Raw genomic sequence first — 26576 nt, 5'->3', positions numbered from 1 at the left:
CCTGCACTCAATCCTGTAGAAAATGTGTGGGCAGAGTTGAAAAAGCTTGTGCGAGCAAGACAGCCAACAAATCTGACTCCGTTACACCAATTCTGTCAGGAGGAATGAGCCAAAATTCAAACTATTGTGAAAAGCTTTGGAAGGATACCCTAAACATTTGACCAATATTATACAGCTTAAAAGCAAAGCTAAAAAATACCAAGGAAATGTAAGTAAACTTTTGACTGTCTAGAAACTTTTCTATTTTCTAATTATTCTGGTATTTAGCAAATGTAAATGATTTAGGTAATCCTAACAGCTAAAATAGTAAACGTTTAGTATGATTTACCATCAGATGTTATTAAAAAAAATGGTTATGTTTCTTTTTTTAGAGTGCATGTAAACTTCTGTTTTCAACTGAATGTTACCCATGTATGTAAATCCATCACTGCTAGTTGTTCCGGTCTTTGGCTGTGGGACCTCAATGAGCTTTACTCGTTTCGGACAGGACGGTCCTTCATCCTCAGTCTCATCATGGGTCCTTTTACTTCCAAAAGACACAGCCATTGAGGAACAAGGCACATTTCTAGGAGGCAGAACCTCTAATTCACATCCTTAAATGCAAAAAAATATATATAAATTAGATATCACTTGCAGTACATTACTGAATGTTTTAGCACACTATCAATACTGTATATGAATACAACTTATCTGGTAATTATGGAATATTACTTGCATGTGTTGGTTTAAAATGTAGATTGACTACAGCTTTTCATATGATCTTTATAAATAGTCAATGCAGATATTTTGATCCATTTTAATTTATGATGTATATTTTAAAGAGACCATCGGCATGATATTAATCACCAAATCTTTTAATAAAATTCTAAAGGAAATTGTGTGTAATTAATTAAGTAAGTTGAGCCACTTCAAAGAAGGCCCTGTTTACGCTTGGTATCAAGAATCAATTTTTGTCAAATCAATTACAGACACTAAATACAGGTGCAAATACAAAACATCCATATCCGAAAGAAAATAGCCATTCATATGCAAACTACACAGTTATTTTACAATATTAGATTGAAAGTTTAGAAAATACCCATATGAATACCTGTCGAATGTCTACAGACCCTCCCCTCAAAATAAAAAACAAAAATACCCAATAAAATTCGAGAAATTGATCAGAAATGGACAAAAGCTTTTTCTATAGGAAAATACAAATGTTTCTGACATGTTTAGAATAGATTCTTTAACATGAGTCCTATAAAGATGAACCAATCAAAAAATGCTAAATGTGGTCCACATTAAATAAAAAATATTGTAAACCGACCCTTTTCCACAAGACGATGATAACGCATTTAACATTAATCATCTTCATAAATAATATTTGAATATTTTGATTGTTAAATAAACACAAGTACATTTATAAACCTAAACTTTGTATTTTATCATCTTGCAATCAAATTACAAAAAAATAGTTAACGCTTAAGCAAGTAGTTTCTAATGCAGCGTCTATGGCCGGGAGAGTCAATTTTACATTGTTTTCTCCTCTGGCTGCTGTTATCACATTTTTTTTCTTCTGAAAGTTGTGATAACATTATTGTGAAGTTATTTCAGCTAATTGAAATTCCTACTCTCCCATTCACTGCTCTCTAGGTTAACCCAATTATGGCGACTTGCGCTTCTGAGAAACCCAGAAATGTGAAAAGAGTCCATAAAAATGAAAACATATTTGAGGAAATGAAATACTTCATTTAGCAGCAAAAACATTGACATGTAGACAACTAAAAAACTCTTCCAGGCCTCAGCTACAACATCTGAGGCCAAAGATAACATTTAGTATCAAACAGCCAAATAAAACCAAACTTGTTGCAATTATACATAGGCTTGTGTAGGAAAAGCTGAACTTAGATCATGGAAATGGGCATAAAAGCGTACCGACTCATACTGTACCGGATCACTCAGTGGAAACGGGTCATTACTGACAACTTGTTTCAGGCAATTAGAGTAGGTTCTTTAACTGGAAGGCAATAACTCAATGTATCATGCATTTTGACCTTTAATGTTGCAGAGCTTTTACATTCACACACTACAACAAGGTCATATCTGATAAAGCACAATGAGCCACTTTAATATCTGTGAGGGTGGATACATATTTGTGATGAGATATTCCTGATATATGACACATTTGCTATCTAAAAGGATTGTAGGTCGCACCCATCTCTTCTGGATTCTTCTTCTTATACACCTAAAAAACCTTATAATGTATTTTTATGAACTGTCTCAGTATAGTAAATCTGTCATTAAAAGAAAAGTAACAGCCTTGATATTACCATTTGCTCCCGCAGAGGATGATGCATCGGAATGGCTCCTCACAAAGTCCAAAGCATCCTGTTCGGAGGCAAACTTCTTAAAACTTGCAGAAGGGAATTTATCCACTTGATGTTTACATTCCTCCCTGTAATAAACATGCGATATATAGTCACGCAATGCAACACGCGTCAATAATACTAGTAAATAGAGCATATGGCTACACAGCTTAAGGCTCACCATGTCTGATACACTCCGGGTTTAAATCCTTTCCTCACAGCGTAGAAAAAGTTTCCCTTCTTGCCCATCTCTTCTGCGGCGTTGCATAGAGTTCTGCGTACGACATTCAAAAAGCCAGGCAATCTCAGCATAACTTGGTCTCTTGCTCAGCGCAGAGAAAACATTATAGCATCCATTTTACGTGGGATTTCATGTCAGCCATTATAATATCAACCTGACAGAAACGTAATGGATTTAGTTGATATGAGTTTCTGAAACATGTGTGCACCTCCTACCTCTAAGCTAGCGGTCAGCTGACAAACGACTGCTTCTTCTTGCGTTATTGCTTTTTTCTTGGAGCATTTGCGCCACCAACTGAAGTGGAGTAGACCCTGAGATAACACAATAAAAACAGCTTTTAAATCTCATTATATTTAAGTCATTAATTAGCAGAGCAGAGGCGTAATAGACCATATATAAATATGTGGTCTAAAGACAAAACCGCTATTTAGGGATTCGAAAACATACAGTACAGATCGATTCACTAAGATATGACTCTTAAGAGCCGACTCTTTTTAGGGAAACAAACAAACGGCTTTGTTTGATTGTTTCGTTGTTCGAAATAAATGACTCGATTGAACCGATTTTAGTGAGTCAAACAATGCAGTCCAAGGTAAACGAGCAGTATTTTTATTTCTAGTCAATTATCAGTGAAATACATATTAAACCACAATATTAAAAGCATACATTTAAGAGGTTTAACAGCTTTCTGTTTCTAGACCACAGACTAAGTAAATAAACGTTGAAATGGTATTTAAGTAAAGTTTGCTTGTCTGAAAATGCTAAACTGGGGTTTACTTTATTATACATTTCCAATAATAACATGTTTATACAGAATCTTTTTCTTTAGAATAACAACCAAAAGGATAATAAATTCACATTAGTCTAGAATGATCTAACAAAAGGACATTCCCAAAATATGGAGGACGAAACCTGCAAAAACAATTAATAAATAGATACGCAATTAATTAAATGAGTACATAAATGCATAAATTCTTGCATAAATAAAACATAAATCCATTCATTCATTCATTTACTTTTAGGCTTAGTCCCTTTTTATTAATCCGGGGTCGCCACAGCGGTATGAACCGCCAACTTATTCCAGCACGTTTTTACACAGCGGATGCCCTTCCAGCCGCAACCATCTAGGAAATAAAACATAAATAAATATGCAAATAAATAAATAAATTTACAGTTGAAGTCAGAATTGTTAGCCCCCCTGAATTATTAGCCCCCCTGTTTATTTCCCCCCCCCAATTTCTGTTTAACAGAGAGAAGATTTATTCAACACATTTCTAAACATAATAGTTTTAATAAGTTATTTCTAATAACTGATTTATTTTATCTTTGCCATGATGACAGTAAATGATATTTTACTGGATATTTTTCAAGACACTTCTATACAGCTTAAAGTGACATTTAAATGCTTAACTAGGTTAAGTAGGTTAACTAGGCAGGTTAGAGTAATTTGGCAAGTTATTATACAATGATGGTTTGTTCTGTAGACTATCGGGAAAAATATAGCTTGAAGGAGCTAATAATTTTTATTTTAAAATGTTTTTTTAAACTGTTTTTATTCTAGCCGAAATAAAACAAATACCAAACGTGAGCAACAGATTCAGAAGAAATTTCAAGAGCAAGACCAGTTAAAGTCACGTCTACATTCCTGCAAAAATAAACAAATAAATATTTGAATTATTTGATCAAATGTTTCCTTAGATTTATTTGTAAAGAAAACCGAGGACGTGACAAAACATACGACCATTTAACATAATGAGAAGGTAGTTCCAATAGGAGATAAAGGAGGGATTTGATGTAACTAAATTCGAAATAAAAAGACCTGCTAAACTGATTATGAACAGGCGCTCTCTGCCCTCAGCAGTTCCCGTCATGCAACAGGGCAACGCGCTTTTACCGGCCTCTCGCGAGAGTACGGCCTCTTCCCAGGCCGTCGTTGAAAGAGGTGAGTCTACTGAATGTGCCCAGCTATGTGGATTTAACACAAAAATGTCTAAAATAAGTAACATTCGTCTATTTGTTTAAGCTTTAAATGATGTTTACACAGGGATGCGTTAGATGCGCCTGTGTTAGAGGATGGATGGCTGTATTAGACATAGAAATGTACACATTTAGGATGTGCTAGCAGACGTGTATGTACTACAGTATTGCCATGGCCCATGTGCTGCTCTTGGATGGCTTGGACATGCTAACAAGTAAAATAATGTATACGTAAGGTCTAAATGTATAACTGTTGCGCGCCTGTAATGTATTTTAGTGATTCTGCATTAGTAAGTAAATGCTAGCAGCATGCTAGGAACACTTGGAGTTAGCCAAGACTGCTTAACGACAGCTTTTGAATTACTGAGGACAGATCAAGATAGGATAGTTAAGTCGGAGGTTAATGTTCGGTTTTAACTCTTTTGACAGTTGTTTTTTTTTTTTGCGAATTACTAATAGAAGCGTTTTTCATTGTATAACCTGACAGCGCGCTATTCCTTAAGAATATAGAACTTGAAAGTAAACGAGACTGAAGCTGTCACTTCCTAGGAGTCCTCTTTTTTTTTTTTTTAATAGCTAAGGAAGGTCATTTTGATTTAAGTAACATGATGGAGAGTTTCACTTTGGTGAACTTTTGCTTCAACTTAATTACTGTGACTCTTTGTCATTCTAATCAGTGTATTTGTGTGTTTCAGACACAGGCCATGTTCAGTACCAGCGCGAAAATAGTGAAGCCGAATGGCGAAAAGCCAGATGAGTTTGAGTCTGGCATTTCCCAGGTATCATTTACCAGAATCTCCAGTCTTTCGTGTGTGATCTACAAGCGTCTATAGCCTTTTTTGGAACATTTTTACAGCAAGTTTTGTTTTTTTGCAGGCTCTTCTTGAGCTGGAGATGAACTCTGATTTGAAGGCTCAGCTGAGGGAGCTCCACATCACTGCTGCTAAGGTAAAGATCATGTTTCATCCTCCTTCAGGTTTGTGCAATTGTTATTAAAGTGCCCCATTATACTTATTTAAAGCTTTCTTTTTTGGTAAGTCAATAGAGTATGTTTTTTGCAATAGAATAGAGCACAGGTGTTAAACTCTGTTCCTGGAGGATCATAGCTGTGCACAGTTTAGCTTTAACTCTAAACACACCTGATCAAACAGTTAAGTCTTTCAGACTTGTTTTAAATCTGCAGGTAAATGTATTAAAACAGGGTTGAACCTAAACTGTGCAGGCCTGTGGCCCTCCAGAAACTGACCTTGACATCCCTGGAGTAGAGCATCTAATGTGGAGGGTAAAACATGAATCTCACATTTCTGAGATTCTAAAACTTAGCAATTTCTTTTTACATCTCTTTAACACCTGCTCTTGAGCTTATGCATCCAAATGGAGTACATTCTGCATGCAACCTTTTAAATACTGTTTTAAATGTGCACATGCAGATTCTTTTTTCTGCTTTAGTCCTTTTTTTCATCATTGTTGCGTTAAGTTTAAGTAACTTTTTTTTTTTTTTTTTTTTTTTTTTTTTTTTTTTTACTTGCCAATTAAGATGTTTGAGTCATGCATAATGCTTTTGGGCAGATAATGCAGACCATAAGCTGACATTAAGTCGGGGCTCAGTTATAATGATAGTGACAATTGGGGCTCAGTTATAATAATACAGTGACTATTCAGCAAAAGCTGCAATTTTCATGCACATCTTTAATTTTAAAGTCATCTGATTTTTATGAATGTTTTTTTTTTTTTTGTGCTGTGAATTATGGCTTGTAGTAAATGCTGCACCATCTGAAAATAAAGTTAATTTCTAATGGTTACTTAATCCGATTTAATGGCAGCGTGCATGATTTTTGCTTTAGTCGCCCAGCACTAAATTAAATTTGTTACACAAGTTAAACTGGAGTTCCTAACCGCTCATTGGTGTTCTAAACTAGTTCTCTCTAGCAATAGCAACAATTCATTCCATTAAAGGTTTGTAGATGTTTTGAATGGTTGACAGTGTGATTCATGTTAACTTTAAATAGTTTTTTGTCTGTTGGACTCCTGTGACTTGTGTACTGCCTAATCTTGGCAAGGACACTCTTGTAAAAGAGATTTTTAATCTTAATGTGTCTTTCCTGGTAAAATAAAGGGTATAATAAAAATAATAATAATAAAGGAAATATTCACAAGTATAATGGGACACTTTAATTTCAGTATCAAAGTAACAGCTGTTTAAACTGACAGTTAACATATCCAACGTGGACATCCTGTGAGATGCCTCTCATGTGGCTCTGTCCGTGTGGCGTATGGGAGCGTAGCACTTCAGTGTTGTGACGTACAGTCCCGTTCCATGACGTTGGATAGCAAGCTTGTCCCCGGCCTCTGGCTGGTGTGGACTGCGTCCTGTATATTCCTACATCTTCCCAGAGCCCTTTGGGCCATTACTGGGGAGGTAAACCATGCAGTGCACATAACCTTAAATGTAAATTGTCTAACTTGCTGAATTTATGATTGTATGCATTTGTAAGTTAGCTCTACTCCTCTTTCTGTCAGGAAATCGAGGTTGGTGGTAGCAGGAAAGCCATCATCATCTTTGTGCCTGTGCCCCAGCTGAAATCTTTCCAGAAGATCCAGGTGAGGCTTGTGCGTGAGCTGGAGAAGAAATTCAGTGGCAAGCACGTGGTGTTCATTGCACAGGTAAGACTCCTTTCAAAACAATTTATTTATTGATTTTTTTTTTCATGTTGCACTGTTGATGCTAAAACTGTTCCTGGTATTTAATTTTAACTGCTTTAAATCATTTTTATTTTTTTAAATAAAGATTTAACTGGGTTCATTTTTATTCTCTTGTGCTTCAGCACAAAGGCATTAGTCCAATTAAATCCTGTCAATTTTAAAATGTAAATTTATGCCAAATCTGCAAAGCAATAACAGTTTAAGTCTTAGCGATGGAACTAAATGTCTGGCAAATGATTTTTTTTTTTTTTTTTTTTTTTTTTTTTTTTTTTTTTTAAATATTTCTTTTTAAAGTGTTTAACTCTGACTCTTAGCATTTAGAATGAATTACTTTATTTTTCCAACGTGGACATCCTGTGAGATGCCTCTCATGTGGCTCTGTCCGTGTGGCGTATGGGAGCGTAGCACTTCGGTGTTGTGACGTACAGTCCCGTTCCATGACGTTGGATAGCAAGCTTGTCCCCGGCCTCTGGCTGGTGTGGACTGCGTCCTGTATATTCCTACATCTTCCCAGAGCCCTTGGGCCATTACTGGGGAGGTAAACCATGCAGTGCACAGCCCCTTTACAGCAGCAGTGTTGCTTGTTTTTAGCAAAAGAGTTAACGTTGACTTGAAAGATAATGGTCTGTTTGATCTTGTCTTTCAGAGAAGAATCCTGCCTAAACCCACAAGGAAAAGCCGCACAAAAAACAAGCAGAAGCGTCCCAGGAGGTAAATGTCGTCTTGTTGCATTTTGGAAGCTGTTTTGCACAGTCAGGGTTAGTAATGCTTGCTCTTTTAATGCGAGTTTGCCTAATAAATTGGTTCTCTTTCAATCCTCGAGCCCCCACCCTGCACATTTTGTATGCCTCTTTGACAAGGATCTATTAAATAATTGATGATCTGAATCCGGTGTTAAGAAAGGGATGCATAAATGGCAGGTCGGAGGCCCCTGTGGATTGATATTGAAAACCCACTGGCTTATTGTGTTCTAAATGACATGTTACCTTGTTGAAAACCAACGTGGACATCCTGTGAGATGCCTCTCATGTGGCTCTGTCCGTGTGGCGTATGGGAGCGTAGCACTTCGGTGTTGTGACGTACAGTCCCGTTCCATGACGTTGGATAACAAGCTTGTCCCCGGTCTCTGGCTGGTGTGGACTGCGTCCTGTATATTCCTACATCTTCCCAGAGCCCTTTGGGCCATTACTGGGGAGGTAAACCATGCAGTGCACAACCAAAACTTGCATCTAGGGAGTTTCACAAGTTAAGCTGCCATGCACTGAGCAGATGAATGGTGATCTCTTAGCTGCCATGCACTGAGCAGATGAATGGTGATCTCTTTCACATAATCTGTTGCTTTTCTTTCAGCCGAACTCTGACTAATGTGCATGACGCTATCCTTGAGGACCTGGTCTTTCCCAGCGAGATTGTTGGTAAAAGGATTCGCGTGAAACTGGACAGCAGCAGGCTCATCAAGGTCCACCTTGACAAGGCACAGCAAAACAACGTTGAACACAAAGTGAGTTTTATCCCCCCACTCCACCCAAAAAGTAAGAAAACCAACGTGGACATCCCGTGAGATGCCTCTCATGTGGCTCTGTCCATGTGGCGTATGGGAGCGTAGCACTTCGGTGTTGTGACGTACAGTCCCGTTCCACGACGTTGGATAGCAAGCTTGTCCCCGGCCTCTGGCTGGTGTGGACTACGTCCTGTATATTCCTACATCTTCCCAGAGCCCTTTGGGCCATTACTGGGGAGGTAAACCATGCAGTGCACACTAAATATTAAACTGGAAGTATTTTCTGCTACACCAAGACCATTTTTATTTAATCTGTGCAGTCATTCTCAGATGGCTTTAATTTTTTTAATGCACTATTAAGTGCATTGATTGCATGCATTAGGTTCGGTGTATATTTTTCAACATATTTTTGTCTTTAAAATAAGTAACTAATTTTTTTGTGTGTTTGGCCTTATTTTAGGTTGAGACATTCGCTGGTGTCTACAAGAAGCTCACAGGAAAGGATGTGATATTTGAATTCCCAGAGTTTCAACTGTAAAGTGCAGATGACAAAATAAATTTGTTTACTGTCACGTCCTCTTGTCTGTTTTCAATTTTTGGAAATATAAAGTTATATTTGTTTATGAACATGAAGACGCTGACCAAACGTAATGATAAGTTGTAATGATTATCTACATATTGTAGATCTACTTTGTAAGGGCGTACTCTCACTATGCTATCTGAACCGTGCCCAGGCCCGTTTCCCGCATCGTTCGAGGTGTGAGTGCTCTGAATCGGGCTCAGGCACGGTTCACTTGGCCTGGCCTGGTTGGAACAGGTGGGCCAGAGCGTGGTTCACTTTGGCTTTGGTGCAGTACGCTTGTGTGTGTGTGGGAGTGCAAAAAGTGCCTGAGCCTGAAACTGAAAGTGAGACGTGGCTTTTTAAGGGGCTGTTTCATGTGGATTAATTAATCATTCTTACTGTTCAATGAATACAAACTGTCATAGTTTATTAAACACCTAAACCCCTGACTGCACGATAGCTTCATCTTCAGCCTCCTTCAAACCTCCTAATTACTGCAGCATGAGGACTTTTGAGCGTCAAAAGAGGCAGATCTGTTCATTTGACTGCGTGTCACTACATCCCAAGCGACTAAAGTAATGTCCACTGTGTGCTGAGCGAGAGGGCTTGCTGGAAAGTGCATTATCGATGACGTTAGAGTTCCCAGGCCCGAATGTAATGTGAGTGGGCCATCAGGGGAGTTGGGAAGGGGGACCATTGTGCTTTGGAATGGTTCAGGGCAACTGTACATAGTGTGAGTATGCCCTAATTAGCTGCACAATTATGTATTTGGGTTTTGTTTACTCTTGCACAATAAAAGCTATAAATAACCCAATGGTGATGGGGGTTCAAAGAGCCATGTGTCATGAGGACACAATGACTGGTAAATTGTTAATTTTTAGTAATTCTCTTATGTCATTTACCCAGATCATAAGACCTGTAATCCACGGCAAATGGTATGAATAAGGGCAGGCCAGCTGGGGTAAAGATTGGTTTTAAATCATTTATATCAGACTCTATATTAATTTATAAATCAATATACTGGAATTAGAGGTAATCAGATAAAAATAAGATGTAAATTCTGCTAGCAGTTACTAGTTGGTTTTTGGACTTGATAGCCTTTAATGCGTGGGTATGTTTTTTTTAATTAAAAAAGAAATTCAAAACGAGTTACAGCTCAACAGAGGGCGCTGCTTTTCTGCAGAGCTGTTTTTGGTAGTAATGTGATATTTTGCTACCATGAAAAAAAGAATACCATGAAACATCTTGCAGAAGTTTTACAAGATCGACAAATTATTCAAATCGTTATTAGAAACAAGCCCTGTTTGAATGATGGAAAAGACAGTTCATTCTGTACCAGGCTATAATAATATTATGACTGGTGTTGATAACGATAAAGGACTTTGCTCTGTTAAACAGTTTGTTTTGGAGTGGGTAGTTAAAGATCATAGTTTGTCAGCCTGTTACATCTCAGATCTTCATCTGGCTGCTTGGGTGCTTATAATATTAAACGAGAGCTGAATTAAAATCAAGCAAGAAAATATTAAATCACTATAATCATGGCAAAACGACAGGTGCAGAAGGAGACCAGGAGTCAACCACATTTCTTACAGTTCAACAACCTCGCGTGCGAAACAGCTGGAGGAAAGGTAAAAAGAAACGTTTAATATCTGTTGCCTTATTTAAGATTTTGGTCGCAGTTTACATTAATGTCCCGTTATTTTACGGGATATTTCATCCAAAAAAAATGGTTTTCATTTACTCGCCTTTGTTTCAACCTGTTTTAATTTATTTTTTGTTTTGTTGAACACGAAGCAAGTCAAGTTACAGGTTATCAGTTTTTCAAATTAACGTCATTTTTGTTCAACAGAACAAAGAAACTCGAGTAAAGAATGAAAAAAAAACTTTCTGGTTGAAGTATCCTTTTAATGTATTTACTAAGAATGAATAATTTATTACATTAGTTAAAAGTAGTTTTAAATAGCCTATTTCTACCCAAAAAAAGTATATTGTCTGTCCCTGAAATAAAAACAAATACAGTGAATTAAAAGTATTTTATTTCTAAAATGAGATGGTTGGTTGATTTCTGGTTGGTTCAGTTCTGTAAAAGAATATGTCATTCATTTGCTTCTCAAATTTCTTTATTAAAAAACACTTTACAAATGTACAAACCCTGTTATTGCCCTTGTCCACAGCCCAATTGAACCTGCAGCTATTAGTTTTAAACTGCTATTTAAAAATAAAAAGACTTCAGAAATAGCAAGTTTAAGTTGTTATCATTTACATCAATTGATTAAAAGCATGACATTATAAATATATTCTACAAATAAATACTACAAGTTTATAATACAAATAAATTTACAATTGGCCATATGTTTCTATCAGTCCTGTCAAATTTGCATTAATGTGTGCAATACACGTTATGACTAGAAAGTAACAATGCGTTCTATCATTGAATTATATGATGTTATGCTTGTTTATGTATTTTTATTATTATTATTTTTGATTACGACAAGCTTAAGTCAGGCCCTGTCTCATTTTTTTATTAGTGGAAATGTACGTTTCTGGTAGAATGTCCCATCCACTGTGAGTTAGCATTAACAAACTTAATTACTGTATTTTCATTTACGCTAACAAAGATGTGTACATAATGTTGGTTATTTATGTGAGTAAATGCATTAATATAATCTTATTGTAAAGTGTTACCAAGATTTAAAATGTGCTGATATTTTTGTCTTTGGTGACTGAAATAAAAAAAGTAGCCTACTAACATTGTCTTTTTTAAAGGTGATATTTGCCACAGATGAATGGTTTGCCCCTGCTAGAAATCTTTTGAAGGTAAAATGCTTATCTAGTAATATTCATGTTTTTAGAGTATTATCTGTCATTAAAATATGTTGTTTACCCGAAGAGAGATCCTCCTGAATTCATAGCCTCTGCATTTACTGAATTCGGGAAATGGATGGATGGCTGGGAAACCAGGAGAAAAAGAATTCCAGGTATTAGTTTCACAAATCAAAGCCGAGTGTTCGCCTCTAAAAGTGTGAAATAGGTCTCTGTGTGTTCCTCATTTCTCTCTAATGAGCTCCAGCTCCACTGAGCCTGAATGAGTTAGAGCAGAATAGCTGCAGGCTAGTTCCTTCTCTCATCCATCCAGCCTCTCTGAACATCTGTACAAAGAACGCATGTAAGAAAGATGTATCGCAATATTAAGACGCTTCCTCGTCTGATCAAGCTTTCAGGGCATGTTTTGTAATCCCAAATAGTGCTCTGTCTGTTCTTACAACTGATTTGGTGATCTCATGAAAGATGTATATGTCTTGCATTTAAAGGTCATGACTGGTGCATTGTGCAGTTAGGAGTTCCAGGAATAATTCATGGATTTGATGTGGACACATCCTTCTTTACAGGGAACTATGCCCCATTTGCCTCCATTCAAGCCACGTGTCTTGGTAGGTATACTGAAGACGGCCTCACAGATTACCTTAAAGGGATAGTCCGACCGAAAAATCACCCCAAAATGTAGCTTTTGCTCACTCAATGCTTCCCAGCCTTTGTAGGGTTTCTTTATTTTGTTAAAAACTAAAGAAGATATTTTGGACAAAGCTGAAATCCCGCAACCATTGGGGACATTCGTGGTCTAAACATCAACCAGAGAAACCCAAATTTCTGTGGACGTTTCTTTTAATTAACCCTAACTTTTATATAAAAAAAGAGTCCCAATTCCATAGGTAAAGTGAAAAACATCACCTTAAGCATTTTCTCCCCCTTTGAAAGCCATTGTAAAGAGAAAAAACTTAACGTGGCTTAATGTACCTTAACAACAAGCAGGGAAAATCTAATTTATATAAAATTTTACTTGTGATTAGGATGTCAAGATGCACAAGCACATTTTTTGACTGCAAGTCTATTATAAATCTATAAAATCTAAATATTATAATCTATTATAAATTAATAATTGATTTTATGAACAGTCTTTTGAATAATGGTTTCCTTTGGTTGTTGTAAAGTTACGTTAAGCCTTTTCTTATTATGGATTTCAATGGGGGAGAAACTGCTTAACATGATGTTGTTCACTTTATCTACTTGGGGCCCATTCTTTCAACAAAAGTTTTAATCACAAGTAAATTTTGACAGAAATTTGGGTTTTTCTGGTCACTGTTAAGGTACGTAAGGTAGGTTTCCTTATAAAAGACTTTTAGGGAGAATGCTTAAAGTGATATTGTACACTTGATATACTAAAATAAAAGCTTGTTTTTTTAAGAAGTAGATTTTTATAGAAACTTGTTTGTCTCTGGATGTTGTTAAGTTAAACCACATTAAGCTCTTATAATAGAATTCAATTGGGATAACGTGACACTGTTCACTTCATCCACAGAATCAGGGCTTGAAAGTATTAGTGTTAATTACAAGTAAAATTTCATAGATTTTTGAAGTGCCCCACTTGTTGAAGTATGTTAAGCCATGTTAAACAATTATAATAAACTTGAATAGGGAAAAACGCATAACGTGATAATTTACACTCACTAAAATTAGAGCTTATTCTTTTGATATCAGAAAGTGTTTGTCATCATGAGTAAAATTTGATAGAAATTAGATATTCCCTGCTTGTTGTTAAACTTCATTAAGCCAGTCTTCCTCAACCATGTTCCAGGAGGACCACCAGCTCTGCACATTTTCAATGTCTATTTAACTAAACATACGTGATTTAGATCATCTGCTCATTAGCACAGACTGAAAGACCTGTAATGGGTTTGACAGACAAAGGAGACATTCAAAACATGCCGTGTGGGTGGACTTCTAGGAACGTGGTTGAGAAACACTGCATTAAGCCATGTTAATCCTTTTCCTTATAATGGACTTCAATGGGGGAGAAAACGCTTAACTTGTTATTTTTCACTTTTTCTATGGAATTGGGACTCATTCTTTTTTTTAAAAGTTAGGGTTGATTATAAGAAAGTTTGACAGAAATTTGGGTTTCTCCTGTAGGGAAAACAAGAAATCAATGGTTACAGGTTTCCAACATTTTTCAAAATATCTTCTTTTGTGTTCGAACAAAAGAAGCAAACTCATATATAAAATAAATTGTGAGTAAATTATGGCACAATTTTTATTTTTACATGAACTATCCCTTTAATTAGATCTAATATATCTCGCATCTAAATTAGATCAGATGCCATCGATCGCTCTTGAAGGAGATCGTACCGGCATGGCAGCTTCACCAAGCCAGTTTGAAGCTGTGGCTCAGGTGTGTTAAATATCATCCAGTGCTCTAGATTTTCATGCATGAAGGCTAGAGTGTGTTTCTGTGGCAGCTGTGCTCAGTCTGAATTTATATTGAACAGCTTAACTCAGACAGCTGGAAGGAAGTTGTCCCGGTGACAAAGCTGAAGGCGGGGTACTCTGACACATGCCACAACTACCTGAGTGTCTCCTACCCACACAGAGTAACCCATATCCGCTTCAACATATATCCAGGTAAAGCACCTTCTGTAGCAATAATCATGTGTGCAATCAAAAAATAAATGAAATCACAAAAACGTGAATGTGATCAATCATGAAAATACAAAATAAAATAAGCCTGTGAGGAGATGCTACAGAAGAGCAGCATCTTAGAGTGCCATTTATTTTGTCTAATGATTTTTTGTTTTTATTCATGTCACTTTAAAACTAGAGCAGCTTCTGTTTTTTTACATAATTAATGTGGTGTTTTATTCGCTTATTTCTCTTACCTTGCCGAAGGTGCATATGGGAGAAGATTTTAGCATGTTTTAACACTATGCTGGCGGTTCATTCCGCTGTGGCGACCCTGGATTAATAAAGGGACTAAGCCGACAAGAAAATGAATGAATGAATTAACACTATGCTTACTTGACATATATTTAGGTTTACATGTTGATGGCATGCTATCATTGTTTTGACATGTACAGTAGTTGACTGTTGCTAACATAAATAATGTCTACCTTGTTAGCATTTTTGTATTGTTTCTAGCTTGTTTAGCATATTAGCTAAACAGGTTGAATGTTGTTGCTAGGACGTTTCTAGTATGTTTCACATTTAGCAAGTTGGTAGCATTAACTCATGGGCAAACGTTTTAGTGGTTTAAGCATTTTGTTATTTTTATCAAAGTCAAAAGTATGATATGTCCAAAAATGTCTGAATTGCAGAAAACAAAATAAAAGACAGTGAATTATTGGTACTTTCATTATTGCTCTCTGCAATTCCACATGGCTGTACAGAACGTGAATTTTTCAAATATAAATTTTTCATTGTTTCTATCATTGTTAGAAACCTCAATAATCAATAGGCTTTTCATTCACCCCACAAAGTTTGTTTCCAAAATATTAACTTTGTTGTTACCAACAATAATCAGCACACAAATTTCAATCAATTTTATTTTGATTCTTTTTTATTTTAAATGTGTTTCCAAATATACAATGAATAAAACTGCAGTAAACTGCAGTGAAAACATAGAGTAAAACACATGACCTCTATCTTCAGTTATTGCTTATCAGAAGGTAGAGCAATTAGTTTTTTGATGGAAAAAGAAAACAAAATTTAGAGATGCGAAATGAACCCCTCATAGCATAGTTTGCTAAGAAGTAGTGAGATTATTTGATAAGACTTCAGTTTTCAGTTCACATTTTCATATTTAATCATGAAAGTTCACAGGACAATTTGTTAATTGTAAGTTCATGCACCTCAGAAGGGGCAGCACTGTGGTGCAGTGGGTAGAACAATCACCTCACAGCAAGAAGGTTGCTGGGTCAGTTGGCATTTCTGTGTGGAGTTTGCATGTTCTCGTTGTGTTGGCATGGGTTTGCTCCAGGTGCTCTGGTTTCCCCCCAAAGTCCAAACATATACGCTATAGGTGAATTGAATAAGCTAAATTGGCCATAGTGTATATGTGTGAATGTAAGAGTGTATGGGTGTTTCCCGGTGTTGGGTTGCAGCTGGATTTTTATTCGCTGCATAAAACTTATGCTGAATAAGTTGGCGGTTCATTCTGGTGTGGTGACCCCTGAGTAATAAAGGGACTAGGCTGAAAAGAAAATGAATGAATGAATGAACCTCAGAAGTCTAATTAGGACTTATTTGGTTGTGGCTTTTATATTTTTTTGTTCACTTGAAATGTCAGTGTGTGTGTGTGCATTTATCGCTAAAGCATTTCTGTGAGTAATTTAATAGTCAAGTGATAAAAATGATTATGGCACAGGGTTTGTGATTCCTTTAGTAATGCATCTACTTGTTTCTTTAGCTTTCTCTCTTTGTTTGGTGTGTTTTGTATTCATGGACTCAGTGGTAGGGATTTTCTTGGTCCAAGTCCGACCCAAAGCCAGATCCAGAGAAAACTGTCACCTTTAACCTCTGGAGCACTCAGCAAGGAAAAACAGAAACACTATTCTTTTACTCTCTGAACACTTCAGTCACTGATGTATGCATTGGCGACTGTTTCACACACATACAACTAAGTGTACTTACAGCTTACATTTTTGGAAACATATGTATCATGGAATGATAAATGTCTCAGAAAACAACACGGTTTGTGTAACTCAATACTAGCATGTATTAGCATGTCTCCAGTATGGTTTGACTTGCTGGAGGTTTTAGGATAAATGCACTGTAATAAGCAATTAATTGACTTTACTTAAAGTTAGTAAACCCATTGCCTTAAAATGAATAAACAAATAAACTATGTGCATGAAAGTCAACTTAACAGTTCCAAGTTACAATGCGTTAATCATGTAACTAATCACATTTTACAATGTCATCTGTATGTTCTGCTGAAAAACCAAACTAAAAAACTACGAACAAACCCCCCCAAAGTAAGAAAACCATGACATGTGGTGACCAGTACTTGGAATTTGTGTTCTAAATCTGATCTATCCAACTGCAGCAGTGAAAACAAACCTAGTGTGCAGTGGCCTGGTTGGGGGTTGTGAGCGCTGTTATTCACATACAATCCCTACTGGTGCCTTGGACTTGAACCTGCGACCTTGTGTTCACAAGTCCAACTCTTTAACTATTTGACCGCAGCTGCCCCAATAGAAACCATCATCAAATTTGTAATTGTCTTAACGGTTATAATGGGAATTATATTGATTTTGATGGAACTATAATAGTCCTGTGGTTCGCTACTGGTATTTTAAAAAGGTTTGCTTTGGTGGCATGTTAAAACCATTAAATATACAAGAAACCATTTAAATAAACTGGTTTTACTGCTTAAAATTAGATAGTTTGTAAGGTTTCTACTGGTATTTGTAATGGAAATCAACGTGATGTCTGTGATATAGTTTCTTTTTTTAGCAAGGAGAGTTCACTGTAAGAAAGCATAGTTCCCTAACCTAAAAAGTAAACTGTTGCCTTATTAGCAACAAGATGACTACTTAATAAAGAAAGTAAACCGGGTGTAAGTTGATTAACTTTTATTATTATGCACATAGTTAATTTACTTTATTTTAAGGAGTTGAGTTTATTTCTATGTTAATACAAATATTACTTTTAAATGTATTTAAATATATTTTATTAGGGGCCTGTTTCATTTATATCGTGTCTAAAAGCTGTGAAGTGCATCGATTCCTTCTGATTTCAAGGCACTTTGTGCTTGTGCTTTTGTGGCGTCTGTTATTTTATTATAAGTAAAATTATTGTGCTGTATGTGTACCTGCAGGCCAGGTTTTGTGACTTCATCAGATGTTCGAGCTCTTGTCAGTGTCTTTAAATGTATTGATTAGTCCTTGCTTTTGCATAGCGGCATGGGACACACTATGAGGAGCGAAAAAGATGGTGAGCCACCCAAAGAGCAAAACCAATTAAAATTTGCATTGGATAGCTGGTTGCTCTATTTTTTTCCATACACTACACTTCACAGCTAACTGAACTGAAAGTTTGACAGATCGCTTATTGAAAGTGAGGACGAGTAGGGTCTGTCTGCAGACTGCAAGAGAAGGTGTAACTTGTAGTAGAAGCGAAACTTGAGATCAGAGATCCTATTGAACAACACAGGATGCCAAAATGAGATGTTGTTGACAAAATGGAGCTCTGCTTAATCGGCTGTGTAGTCCAATGATGTACTTTCCAATCCGTAGTGGACGTTGTAGCATATGCAAACTGTTGATTCTAGAAATTAGAATTATTTGTAGTATTTATTCAATACCCCATTACATTGTGTGTTATTAACATCTTCACCTACTCCACTCCAAAACATACCCCTCACAGTTATTAACCCAGATAGCAAAGAATTCTGGCCTAGATTTGGCATAAATCTGGCACAGTAGGCATTTATCCGGCACTAGCATACAGCATGTGGGCCAAACATGGTCCTGGTTTGGCAGAGGTGGCACGGTCTTTAAGGGGGCACACAATACTTGGGCCTGATGTAAAATGTAGTATTTGGCACAGATGTTATCAATTGATTTGTGTGCCATGTAAGTTTGGCCTATCTTGACCCACATTTAAAATTGTCTTTTTTAATTTTCAAATAAGGAAAAGAAATTCTAACAATCAGGTCGCTTTGAGAAAAAGCACACCCATAGCACACCTAAATCGCAATGATTCATACAGTAGGTTTATTAATGTCATTGTTTTCATGACACAATAACATATCTGGCCCAGTTCAGGCTCAGTTATGGGTTATTAATTTGGCTGAGACTTGGCCCAGATATGGTCTGTGTTTGGCCCTTGTCTGGAAGCTAGACCTGGTCCAGTCATGTACTGTAATTCACTGCGGCATATGAGGCAAAGAAAAGGCTGATTGTGTGGGCCAGAGCTGGGCCAGAAATATTTTGCTATGTGGGAATGTCTTCACTTGCCCCACCCCTAAATCTCACAGAAAGCATGCGCACAATGTCCACTATGTAATATATCTGATTGATCAGACTGCCACAAGGACTTCATTTCTGATTCATAAAGAGAGTCATACAAATCACATAAATAATTCCATTTTCCAAAACTCATGAGAGTGTGTTTCCTGCCTCTAATGACACCTACATTTTCTGAAGTTGTGTGTGACATTTTTGTGAAGTTGTTTGTGATTAGGGTTTTAAACTAGTTTTTAAATTCAGATTGGGAAGCGAATATTACACAAAAAAAAACTAATAATTAATAATAATAATAATAATAATAATAATATACATATATATATATATATATATATATATATATATATATATATATATATATATATATATATATATATATATATATATATATATATATATATATATATATATATATATATATATAGGCTATTCCATATAGTCTATGTCCTGGAAATCTTAAAAAAAAAAACAAAAAAAAAAACTATATATATATATATATATAGTGTGTGATATTTTTGTGAAGTTGTTTGTGATTAGGGTTTTAAACTAGTTTTTAAATTCAGATTGGGAAGCGAATATTACACAACAAAGTGTCAAATATATATATAAAAACTTATATATATATAAAAATATATATAACAAACTTTTTATTAATAAATATTCATAGATTTTATTGTCATGTTTATAAAAAAGCAGCCAACGTAAAAATTATACACTTCAACTTTAAAGATCTGCTCAATGTTGGCAGATGGTGGCATTGCAAGACTAAAGGTTTATGGCATTGGGAAGAAGGACTGGTCCAGTGTGTTTGGTCAAGACTTGGTGGATCTCGTAGCCTTGGTCAATGGTGGCGTATGTGTTGGCTTCAGCGATGCCCACTATGGGCACCCACGCAATATGATTGGTGAGCAATTCCTTTGCACTCAAATTTTAGAAAACATCTCAGAAAGGCATTATATTTTATTACATTTTATTCAACTGAGCCAAGAAAATCATCCACGATGCAGACTGCTTTACAGACAACAATCTATGCTTTCAATCAGGCGTATCATAAAAACTGTTTGGACTGTTTCCCAGACTTCATCTTTAATAACATCCTGAGATGGGACAACCTAAATCCTCTACCCAATAAATTAGTTATGGTCTAGTAGATAACTCTTTGTAGAAGATAATAAAGTAGCATGAGAGATTTTCATGAGGTCTTGATCAGCATTTTGTGATTGTGTAAATGTATGCATTTCTGTAGGTCTGGGAATGGCTGAAAACATGGGTGATGGGTGGGAGACGGCCAGACGTCTTGATCGGCCCAGAGTTTTAAAGGTAAAAGCACTCTTATCATTTTAGGAAACATCACAGAGATCGATTAAACCATCCCATCCTCTTTTGTTTTTCAGGAGGATGAGAACGGCATATTGCAAGTGCCAGGGAGTGAGTGGGCCATTTTCAGATTAGGCCATCCTGGCATTATAAGTAAAATTGAGCTGGACACCAACCATTTTAAAGGTAATAAAACGTTTTATATATTGTACGTATAGTGCTCAGCATAAGTGAGTACAGCCTATTTTGAAAATGAATATCGTCATCCATTTCTCAGTGAATATAGGCAATGTATTTTGGTGCATTTAAACAAAACAGATTTATTTCACAGATATTTATTAAAATAATATTTTAGTCACCAAACATATTTAGAAGTAGAACGATAAAACAATTAAATTTATGAATTCAAAAATAAAAAAATAAAAAATTTAACCCATAATATTTCAACTAAATTAAAAAAACTAATTTCTTTTCTTGTTTTTTCCTCTGTTTTAAATTTGTATTTAATATTTTTTTATTTAAATTTGGATGTACTGGTTTTTGGACCGTTATCGTAAGTTATTTTGTTAGATAAGCTCCAGATTTTGCTTTAATACTGACTAATCTAATGTATATGCACAAATATAATATTGCATAGCTTCATATTAAAATATGAATTTCAAAGATTGATGAGGGGTGTACTCATATGCTGAGCACTTTACAATTATGCTTGGATGTAAACATTCAATTGTGTTAAACATAAGAGACATTTTTTTCAAAAAAGTGCTGACATTTAGAGAATTTTGTGGCAGTAAATATAAAGGTATCAAACGTGCTTATATAATGTACACAATACCAATGTTTTCAGCTCAGAAGGGTTAAGAAATCCACATTTGAGGGAATAACCCTGTTTTTCTACTATAATAAAAATTTGTTATTTTCACCAATTGTCATTTTCTAAATCAACGGTCTAAATATGACAACATTCTTATTTGAAATTTGGAAGAATTTTTTTTGGTAAACAGTAAAACAATTTTTAACATTTTATTTAAACCCACAAATTCAGAGGATCTGAGAATTTTAAAGAGATAAACGACCTGTTAAAAAAACAGCACTTTGGAATCAAGTAAAAGTCTATAGATTTTTGTGTAGAGAATAATTTGTTTCTAGATTTTTACGTATGTGTGCCAACTTTTCTTTTAACTGCAACTGAGGCAGTTTACAGCTTTTTATTTAGAATTAAAATTTGATTTGTCACATACACAGTCATACAGTGTGATATGCAGTGGAATGCCTATACAACCGCCCATAATAACCTTTAAAAAAAACGTAAAAACAAAACTAATATCAATAAGAATCTAAATAATGGAGTATAATAAGAAGTAAAAACACAGAAAATTTAGATATAGAAATAGATGTTATAGCTATAGAAAGTAAGACTAAATATTAAATATTTAAATCTTTAGATATGAAGAATGGACAGTAGCTTATTCTCTTTTTGGCTTGGGACTTCCGGTCTCATCCACTTCTATTCATTTTTAGATGTTAAAAACAGCTCATTTTGCTGCCTCATGTTGAAAATGGACATTTTCTTATTATATTATTCTACTTTGTTCGCATAGTCATGCAAACACTTGTTTGTTGAGCAAGTAGTTTGACCGTTTTCTCGTTTTCTGCTGTTTATTATTCCTAGTCATTTCTCCCATATATAGCCAACTGAATCAGAAGTTCTAAAACGATCGCACAAAGAAGCACACTTCCACACTGTAAAAAATTACTCAAGGGGGTGTTAAATACCACCCAAGAAAATCAGGTAAAGTTTAATTAAGTTTATGAGTTAGCATCTAAAATGCAACATAATGGGTACATTTTACCTACAGTATCTATTTTTTAACAGTAAAAAAATGCAACACTTAAAAAATGAGTAAAGTATACTCTTAAATATTTGCTTTGGTTAATTGAGCATGCGTCAACATCCAGGAGGGAATCGTGGGGTCGCCATTTTCCATGTCATTGCCAACGTGGTGGAACGGCAATTGAATTACAGGTAAGTTTTATTTGACTTGTTGATATATTGAATGCAAATGTTAAGTTGTGGAACGTTAAAATCAACCAGAAGATTATAATTTGCGCGCTTCTCTTTGTTGTCGACACCACAGTGACAGATTCACATTTTAGAATTTGTGGTAAGTCAAATTAGCATTTAAATTTTAATTGCCCAGTACTCGCACCTGCTAATGTGAATAAACATCTATATCACTTAATTATAGTAGTTTTCATCATTGTCAATGTCTGAAATTTATAAACAGCGAAGCTACTCCACTCCAGTGTTTGAACTTGAGGTTATGGTCGTTCTCAAATGATTCATTCATGTTGAATGAATCTTTAATGGCACTCGAGAACAACATGATATACGCTTCACTTGTGTGAATGCTTCAGCAGTTTGAACTTATTTTGGATTCGCGAAGAACGACGTGAAGCAAAAGTGTACTAAATGTAAAATCGACATCCCGTGGCCAGATCCAGAGGAAACACTACCAATCTATACCAGCATCTTCAAAATCGAAAATTGCATTGCAATCACAATATTTATCAGAAAAACCGCAATTAGGTTTTTTTCTCAAAATCGTGTAGCCCTAGTTTCAAGGTATTCAAATGATTACACATAGTTTAATTTTCCTTATTGAACATTATGCTTAAAGAATTACTCCACATTCATAAAAAGGTCACGATAATTTACTCACTCCCATGTAATGTGGGAATCTGCGAACACATCTGTGCTAAGGCAATGGCTAACAGAAAGTGCTCTAATGTATGGGTTACATTTCACAAAGGTTCATGCGGACGGATATGGAGGACCAGAAATTACCTAAGTATAAATAAATAAATGAATAAGTGCAGAAATAAATAAATGTAAAAATACATAAATTAATAAATAAATGCATGTAGAAATACATAAATAAATAAATGTATAAATAGATAAATGTATATATAAATAAATTAATTCAATGATGAAATAAATAAATGTAGAAACACATAAATTAATAATTTTGTGTTAAAGTGTGATTTTTAATTTAGCTATTTTGGTACCATTTGTGTTATGCTACGTTTATTTCTACATTTATTTGTATTTCTATATTTATTTATTTTTACATTTATTTCTGCATTTCTACATTTATTTATTTCTGTGTACATATGTTAATGAGGTAGGCGGTCCTAATCTCTCTCAACGCAAGATTAGTTAAACGTGATCACTATTTTTACGGCTGTAGTACTGTGGATAATACAATCATTGCTAATGATTTAACAGCGAATGCGCCAAGCGACGGCCTTTTGCTTCATTTAAAACATGCTCTCGATGATTTAGTTCAGTTCAGTGCTGAAAAATGCTTTTTTTTTTCTTTTTAACAGGAGAATGAACTTGAAGGCCACACAAATCACATAATGAAATTGGTAGTGATTAAAAACCCCACAGCTGAGGTGGACCCAGTGGATGTGTGTGTCGTCATAGAGGGCAGCAGAGTGCTGAACGGTTGTGGGAACATAACCACAGCATGCACATTACTGATGGGACTTATCTATGCACTCAACCTTCAATATGCCAAAAACCTCAAGTACACTTTTGAAGTGTTCCAGAAACTGTTTTTGGAACTTGATGGAATGAAGCTGCTAAAAAAGATCCAAAGCCTCAGGTGTAAGCTACTGGAATGAGCTGGCTTCATCCAGTAAAGACACTGTTCTATATGTAAATAGTATTGTGTTCCAATTACAGTTTTGTAAAATGTTTTATGACGTTGTGTTGGGGAAAATTTAATGCACTTGTACCTAATTAGTGTTTTTTCAAATGTTTTTCAAAATGTTTAAGAAGTTGCATGCAATGCAAGTTATATGAAGTTGTATTTTCCTAAAAATTGAATCTAAGAGCATTTTTTTGTTTTGGTTTAAAATAAAAGTTGGTGAAATGTTGGCATGGCATTCTGTTGAGGTAAAGGAGATTTTTTTCATTTAGTTTTTTTTTTTTTGTATTTTTTTTATTCTCATTTCAGTGACTCCTTTCATTTGTGTTGCAAGTGTTGCACACGTATCTAAACACTGAAGTTTTAATTTTGGAATGTGTTCAGATGGGTGGAAAACATAATATGGAATGTTTAATGCTTTATGTAATGTATTTCTTCTGAAATTCATGCTAAGGTGTTTTGTACGTACTTTTTGGTAAAAACGTACCTTTATTGTACTTGCATTTTTTTTGTACTTTCATTTTTTTATTACATTTTTAAAATGTTTTTAAAAAATGTTTTGTCAATAAAAAAGCAATTGATGCAATCTCCTGCTTCTGACAATTTTTAAGTAAATTCAACCTTTAATGAAAAAATTATTTTTGATTATTCTTATTGGGTAATAATTAATAATAGTAAATTAGTAGATGGACTGTTGCTTACTAACATAGAGTTCATGTTACTCAATTATTATAAGTAATAATTTATGTAATCTAATGTAAAATATTAGGTAGACCGTACCTAATTTTTTGCAGTTTGTCAGAGCTGTTAAATTGAGGTATTCTTTATATAAATATATAGTTTATAATCTACCCAAACAAAGTAAGTGCAAATTCTTACCTCAGTTTTATTGAGTAGATTCTATAGGTTGTTTTTTACAGTGCACATTGAAGAATAATGTCAATAGAAAACATCTTAGCTACACAAGCAAACATAGAAAACAAAGAAGTGTTTCTAATAAAGTGCCTGGTGCAGAGAGGAAAGAGTGTTTTCTACAGGTGGTTGGACAAGCCAACTAATCTGCATTAAGAACACTTAGATCTACACAATATATGACTAGGGTGTGTGCAAATGTGCATAAATCTGTATGTAACAGAGTGTCTGTTAGCGTCAAATTCAAATTTCTAAAATAAAAAGAAGTCTGAAGATGTATTCCTTGGTATATTGCAAGAAGACTTTGCCAAGACTTTTTTACTCTTGTTTAAAATGTTTTTTTTTTTTTGTTTTTTTTTTTAAACAACCACTGTCCTTAGGCAATTTCCCAGACTCCTGCAGGATTGAGGCTTGTAGTTTGACAGAGGATGAGGAAAACAGCTTCATTCAGAGTCAGTGGAGCTCAGACAGGAGCCCCATGTGGAATATTCTACTTCCTCCTCAAAAAGTAAGAACTGCCTGTCCTGTAACTTCTCTTGACTTTGTCTTCAACTTGACTCATGTCAGTTCTCTGTAATTGTGAAGATGATTTATCTGTTTTAGATGAAGGCCCACCACAGGCATGTGTTTTCTGGGCCATCACTGGTGCATTGTGGGCCTGTGTCTCATGTGCGGATGGTCATTGCTCCTGATGGAGGCATCAGCAGACTCAGAATCTGGGGCCGACCGGTGTCCAGTCATCAGATGATCTCTAAACTGTAACACACAGTTAAAATATCCTCAAGATTCAATGACACTTACTGCTTTATAACAGATTAAAGCATGTAATTGTGTTTTAAAGGGATCATTCACCCAAAAATTCAAATTCTCCTAATTTTTTTAAGCTCCACTTGTTTTAAACACGCTTGAGTTTCTTTTTTTGTTGTTGGACAAAAATGAAGAAGTTAGAAATTGGTAACCATCGACTTCCATATTATGTTTGTTCTACTAGGGATGTCAGTGGCTCTCTACTTTGAATATTCTTCAAAATATCTTCATTTGAGTTCACCAGAATAAAAAAGAAAGTCATAAATGGTTGGAGCAACTTGAGGATGAGTGAATGTTAATTTTTAAGTGAACAGTTCCTTCAATAACATCTCTGGAGACACCATGTTTCAAGATTAAACTTTGCACTTACCTAATAAGCCTTGCTGTGGTACAGTTTGTGAATTTATTGTCACAACACTGTCATAAATGAACAATAAAAGAAAAACCCAACTCACCTTTCCCTGATATATTTTCCACTTTGTTATTTTTTATATAAACATTGTTTTGAAAGTGCAATTTCTACTTTTAATGCAACTTATTATTATTATTATTATTAATTAAATAAATACCCAAAGGGATATTTACATGTCACAGCAGAGCTTTCCATACTATAAGATAAATAAAATAAATTACATATATAAAAAGTCTATAATATTAATACAATTTCATTCATATGGCACACCCCAGTTTCA

At 35.1% G+C, this 26576-nt stretch overlaps 3 protein-coding genes and 4 non-coding genes across 11 annotated transcripts in view; 6 read left to right on the top strand and 1 right to left on the bottom strand.

The window, feature by feature from the left end:
• The window catches only part of rnaseh1 (ribonuclease H1), a 6987-nt gene extending 4152 nt beyond the window's left edge, over positions 1-2835 (bottom strand). For 2 of the 4 annotated variants that reach the window (XR_012395465.1, NM_001285828.1), the window contains exons 1-4: positions 2805-2835; positions 2530-2622; positions 2313-2437; positions 408-593 (exon numbers count right to left, since the gene is read on the bottom strand). Coding sequence is in view for 2 of the 4 variants with exons in the window: in NM_001285828.1 (NP_001272757.1) it covers positions 408-593; positions 2313-2437; positions 2530-2597 (379 nt within the window). In the remaining 2 variants the exon portion in view is untranslated. Of the gene's footprint in view, positions 1-407; positions 594-2312; positions 2438-2529 lie in introns of all 4 variants that reach the window. The other 2 variants (XR_012395464.1, NM_001002659.2) reach the window with 2 other exon arrangements.
• A 1688-nt stretch (positions 2836-4523) lies between these two features.
• rps7 (ribosomal protein S7) lies at positions 4524-9342 on the top strand. The gene is made up of 7 exons (NM_200752.1): positions 4524-4531; positions 5262-5345; positions 5443-5514; positions 7087-7230; positions 7916-7980; positions 8620-8770; positions 9231-9342. The coding sequence occupies exons 2-7, from the start codon at positions 5271-5273 to the stop codon at positions 9306-9308; spliced, it is 585 nt and encodes a 194-aa protein (NP_957046.1). The 5' UTR covers positions 4524-4531; positions 5262-5270; the 3' UTR covers positions 9309-9342.
• On the top strand, positions 6787-7007 carry LOC137488757 (small nucleolar RNA SNORA73 family). Its single transcript, XR_011007939.1, has one exon. It is a non-coding gene; the product is annotated as a small nucleolar RNA SNORA73 family (small nucleolar RNA).
• Positions 7610-7829, top strand: LOC137488758 (small nucleolar RNA SNORA73 family). Its single transcript, XR_011007940.1, has one exon. It is a non-coding gene; the product is annotated as a small nucleolar RNA SNORA73 family (small nucleolar RNA).
• Positions 8267-8487, top strand: LOC137488756 (small nucleolar RNA SNORA73 family). Its single transcript, XR_011007938.1, has one exon. It is a non-coding gene; the product is annotated as a small nucleolar RNA SNORA73 family (small nucleolar RNA).
• Positions 8811-9031, top strand: LOC137488755 (small nucleolar RNA SNORA73 family). Its single transcript, XR_011007937.1, has one exon. It is a non-coding gene; the product is annotated as a small nucleolar RNA SNORA73 family (small nucleolar RNA).
• Positions 9343-9921: 579 nt separating the features above from the next.
• On the top strand, positions 9922-26349 carry allc (allantoicase). Of its 2 annotated transcripts, NM_001002716.2 has the most exon segments (11): positions 10810-10960; positions 12099-12149; positions 12223-12310; positions 12644-12763; positions 14480-14559; positions 14657-14789; positions 19881-20036; positions 20379-20452; positions 20527-20635; positions 25458-25585; positions 25681-26334. In NM_001002716.2, coding segments are annotated over 11 exon segments (1188 nt in total). In that variant the 5' UTR covers positions 10810-10870; the 3' UTR covers positions 25840-26334.
• The last annotated feature ends 227 nt before the right edge of the window (positions 26350-26576 follow it).

This window comes from Danio rerio, chromosome 20 (assembly GCF_049306965.1).
Source record: "Danio rerio strain Tuebingen ecotype United States chromosome 20, GRCz12tu, whole genome shotgun sequence".
Lineage (NCBI taxonomy): Eukaryota > Metazoa > Chordata > Actinopteri > Cypriniformes > Danionidae > Danio > Danio rerio.
The sequence above is the reverse complement of the archived record's forward strand: the minus strand, read 5'-3'. Positions and strand labels throughout refer to the sequence as shown.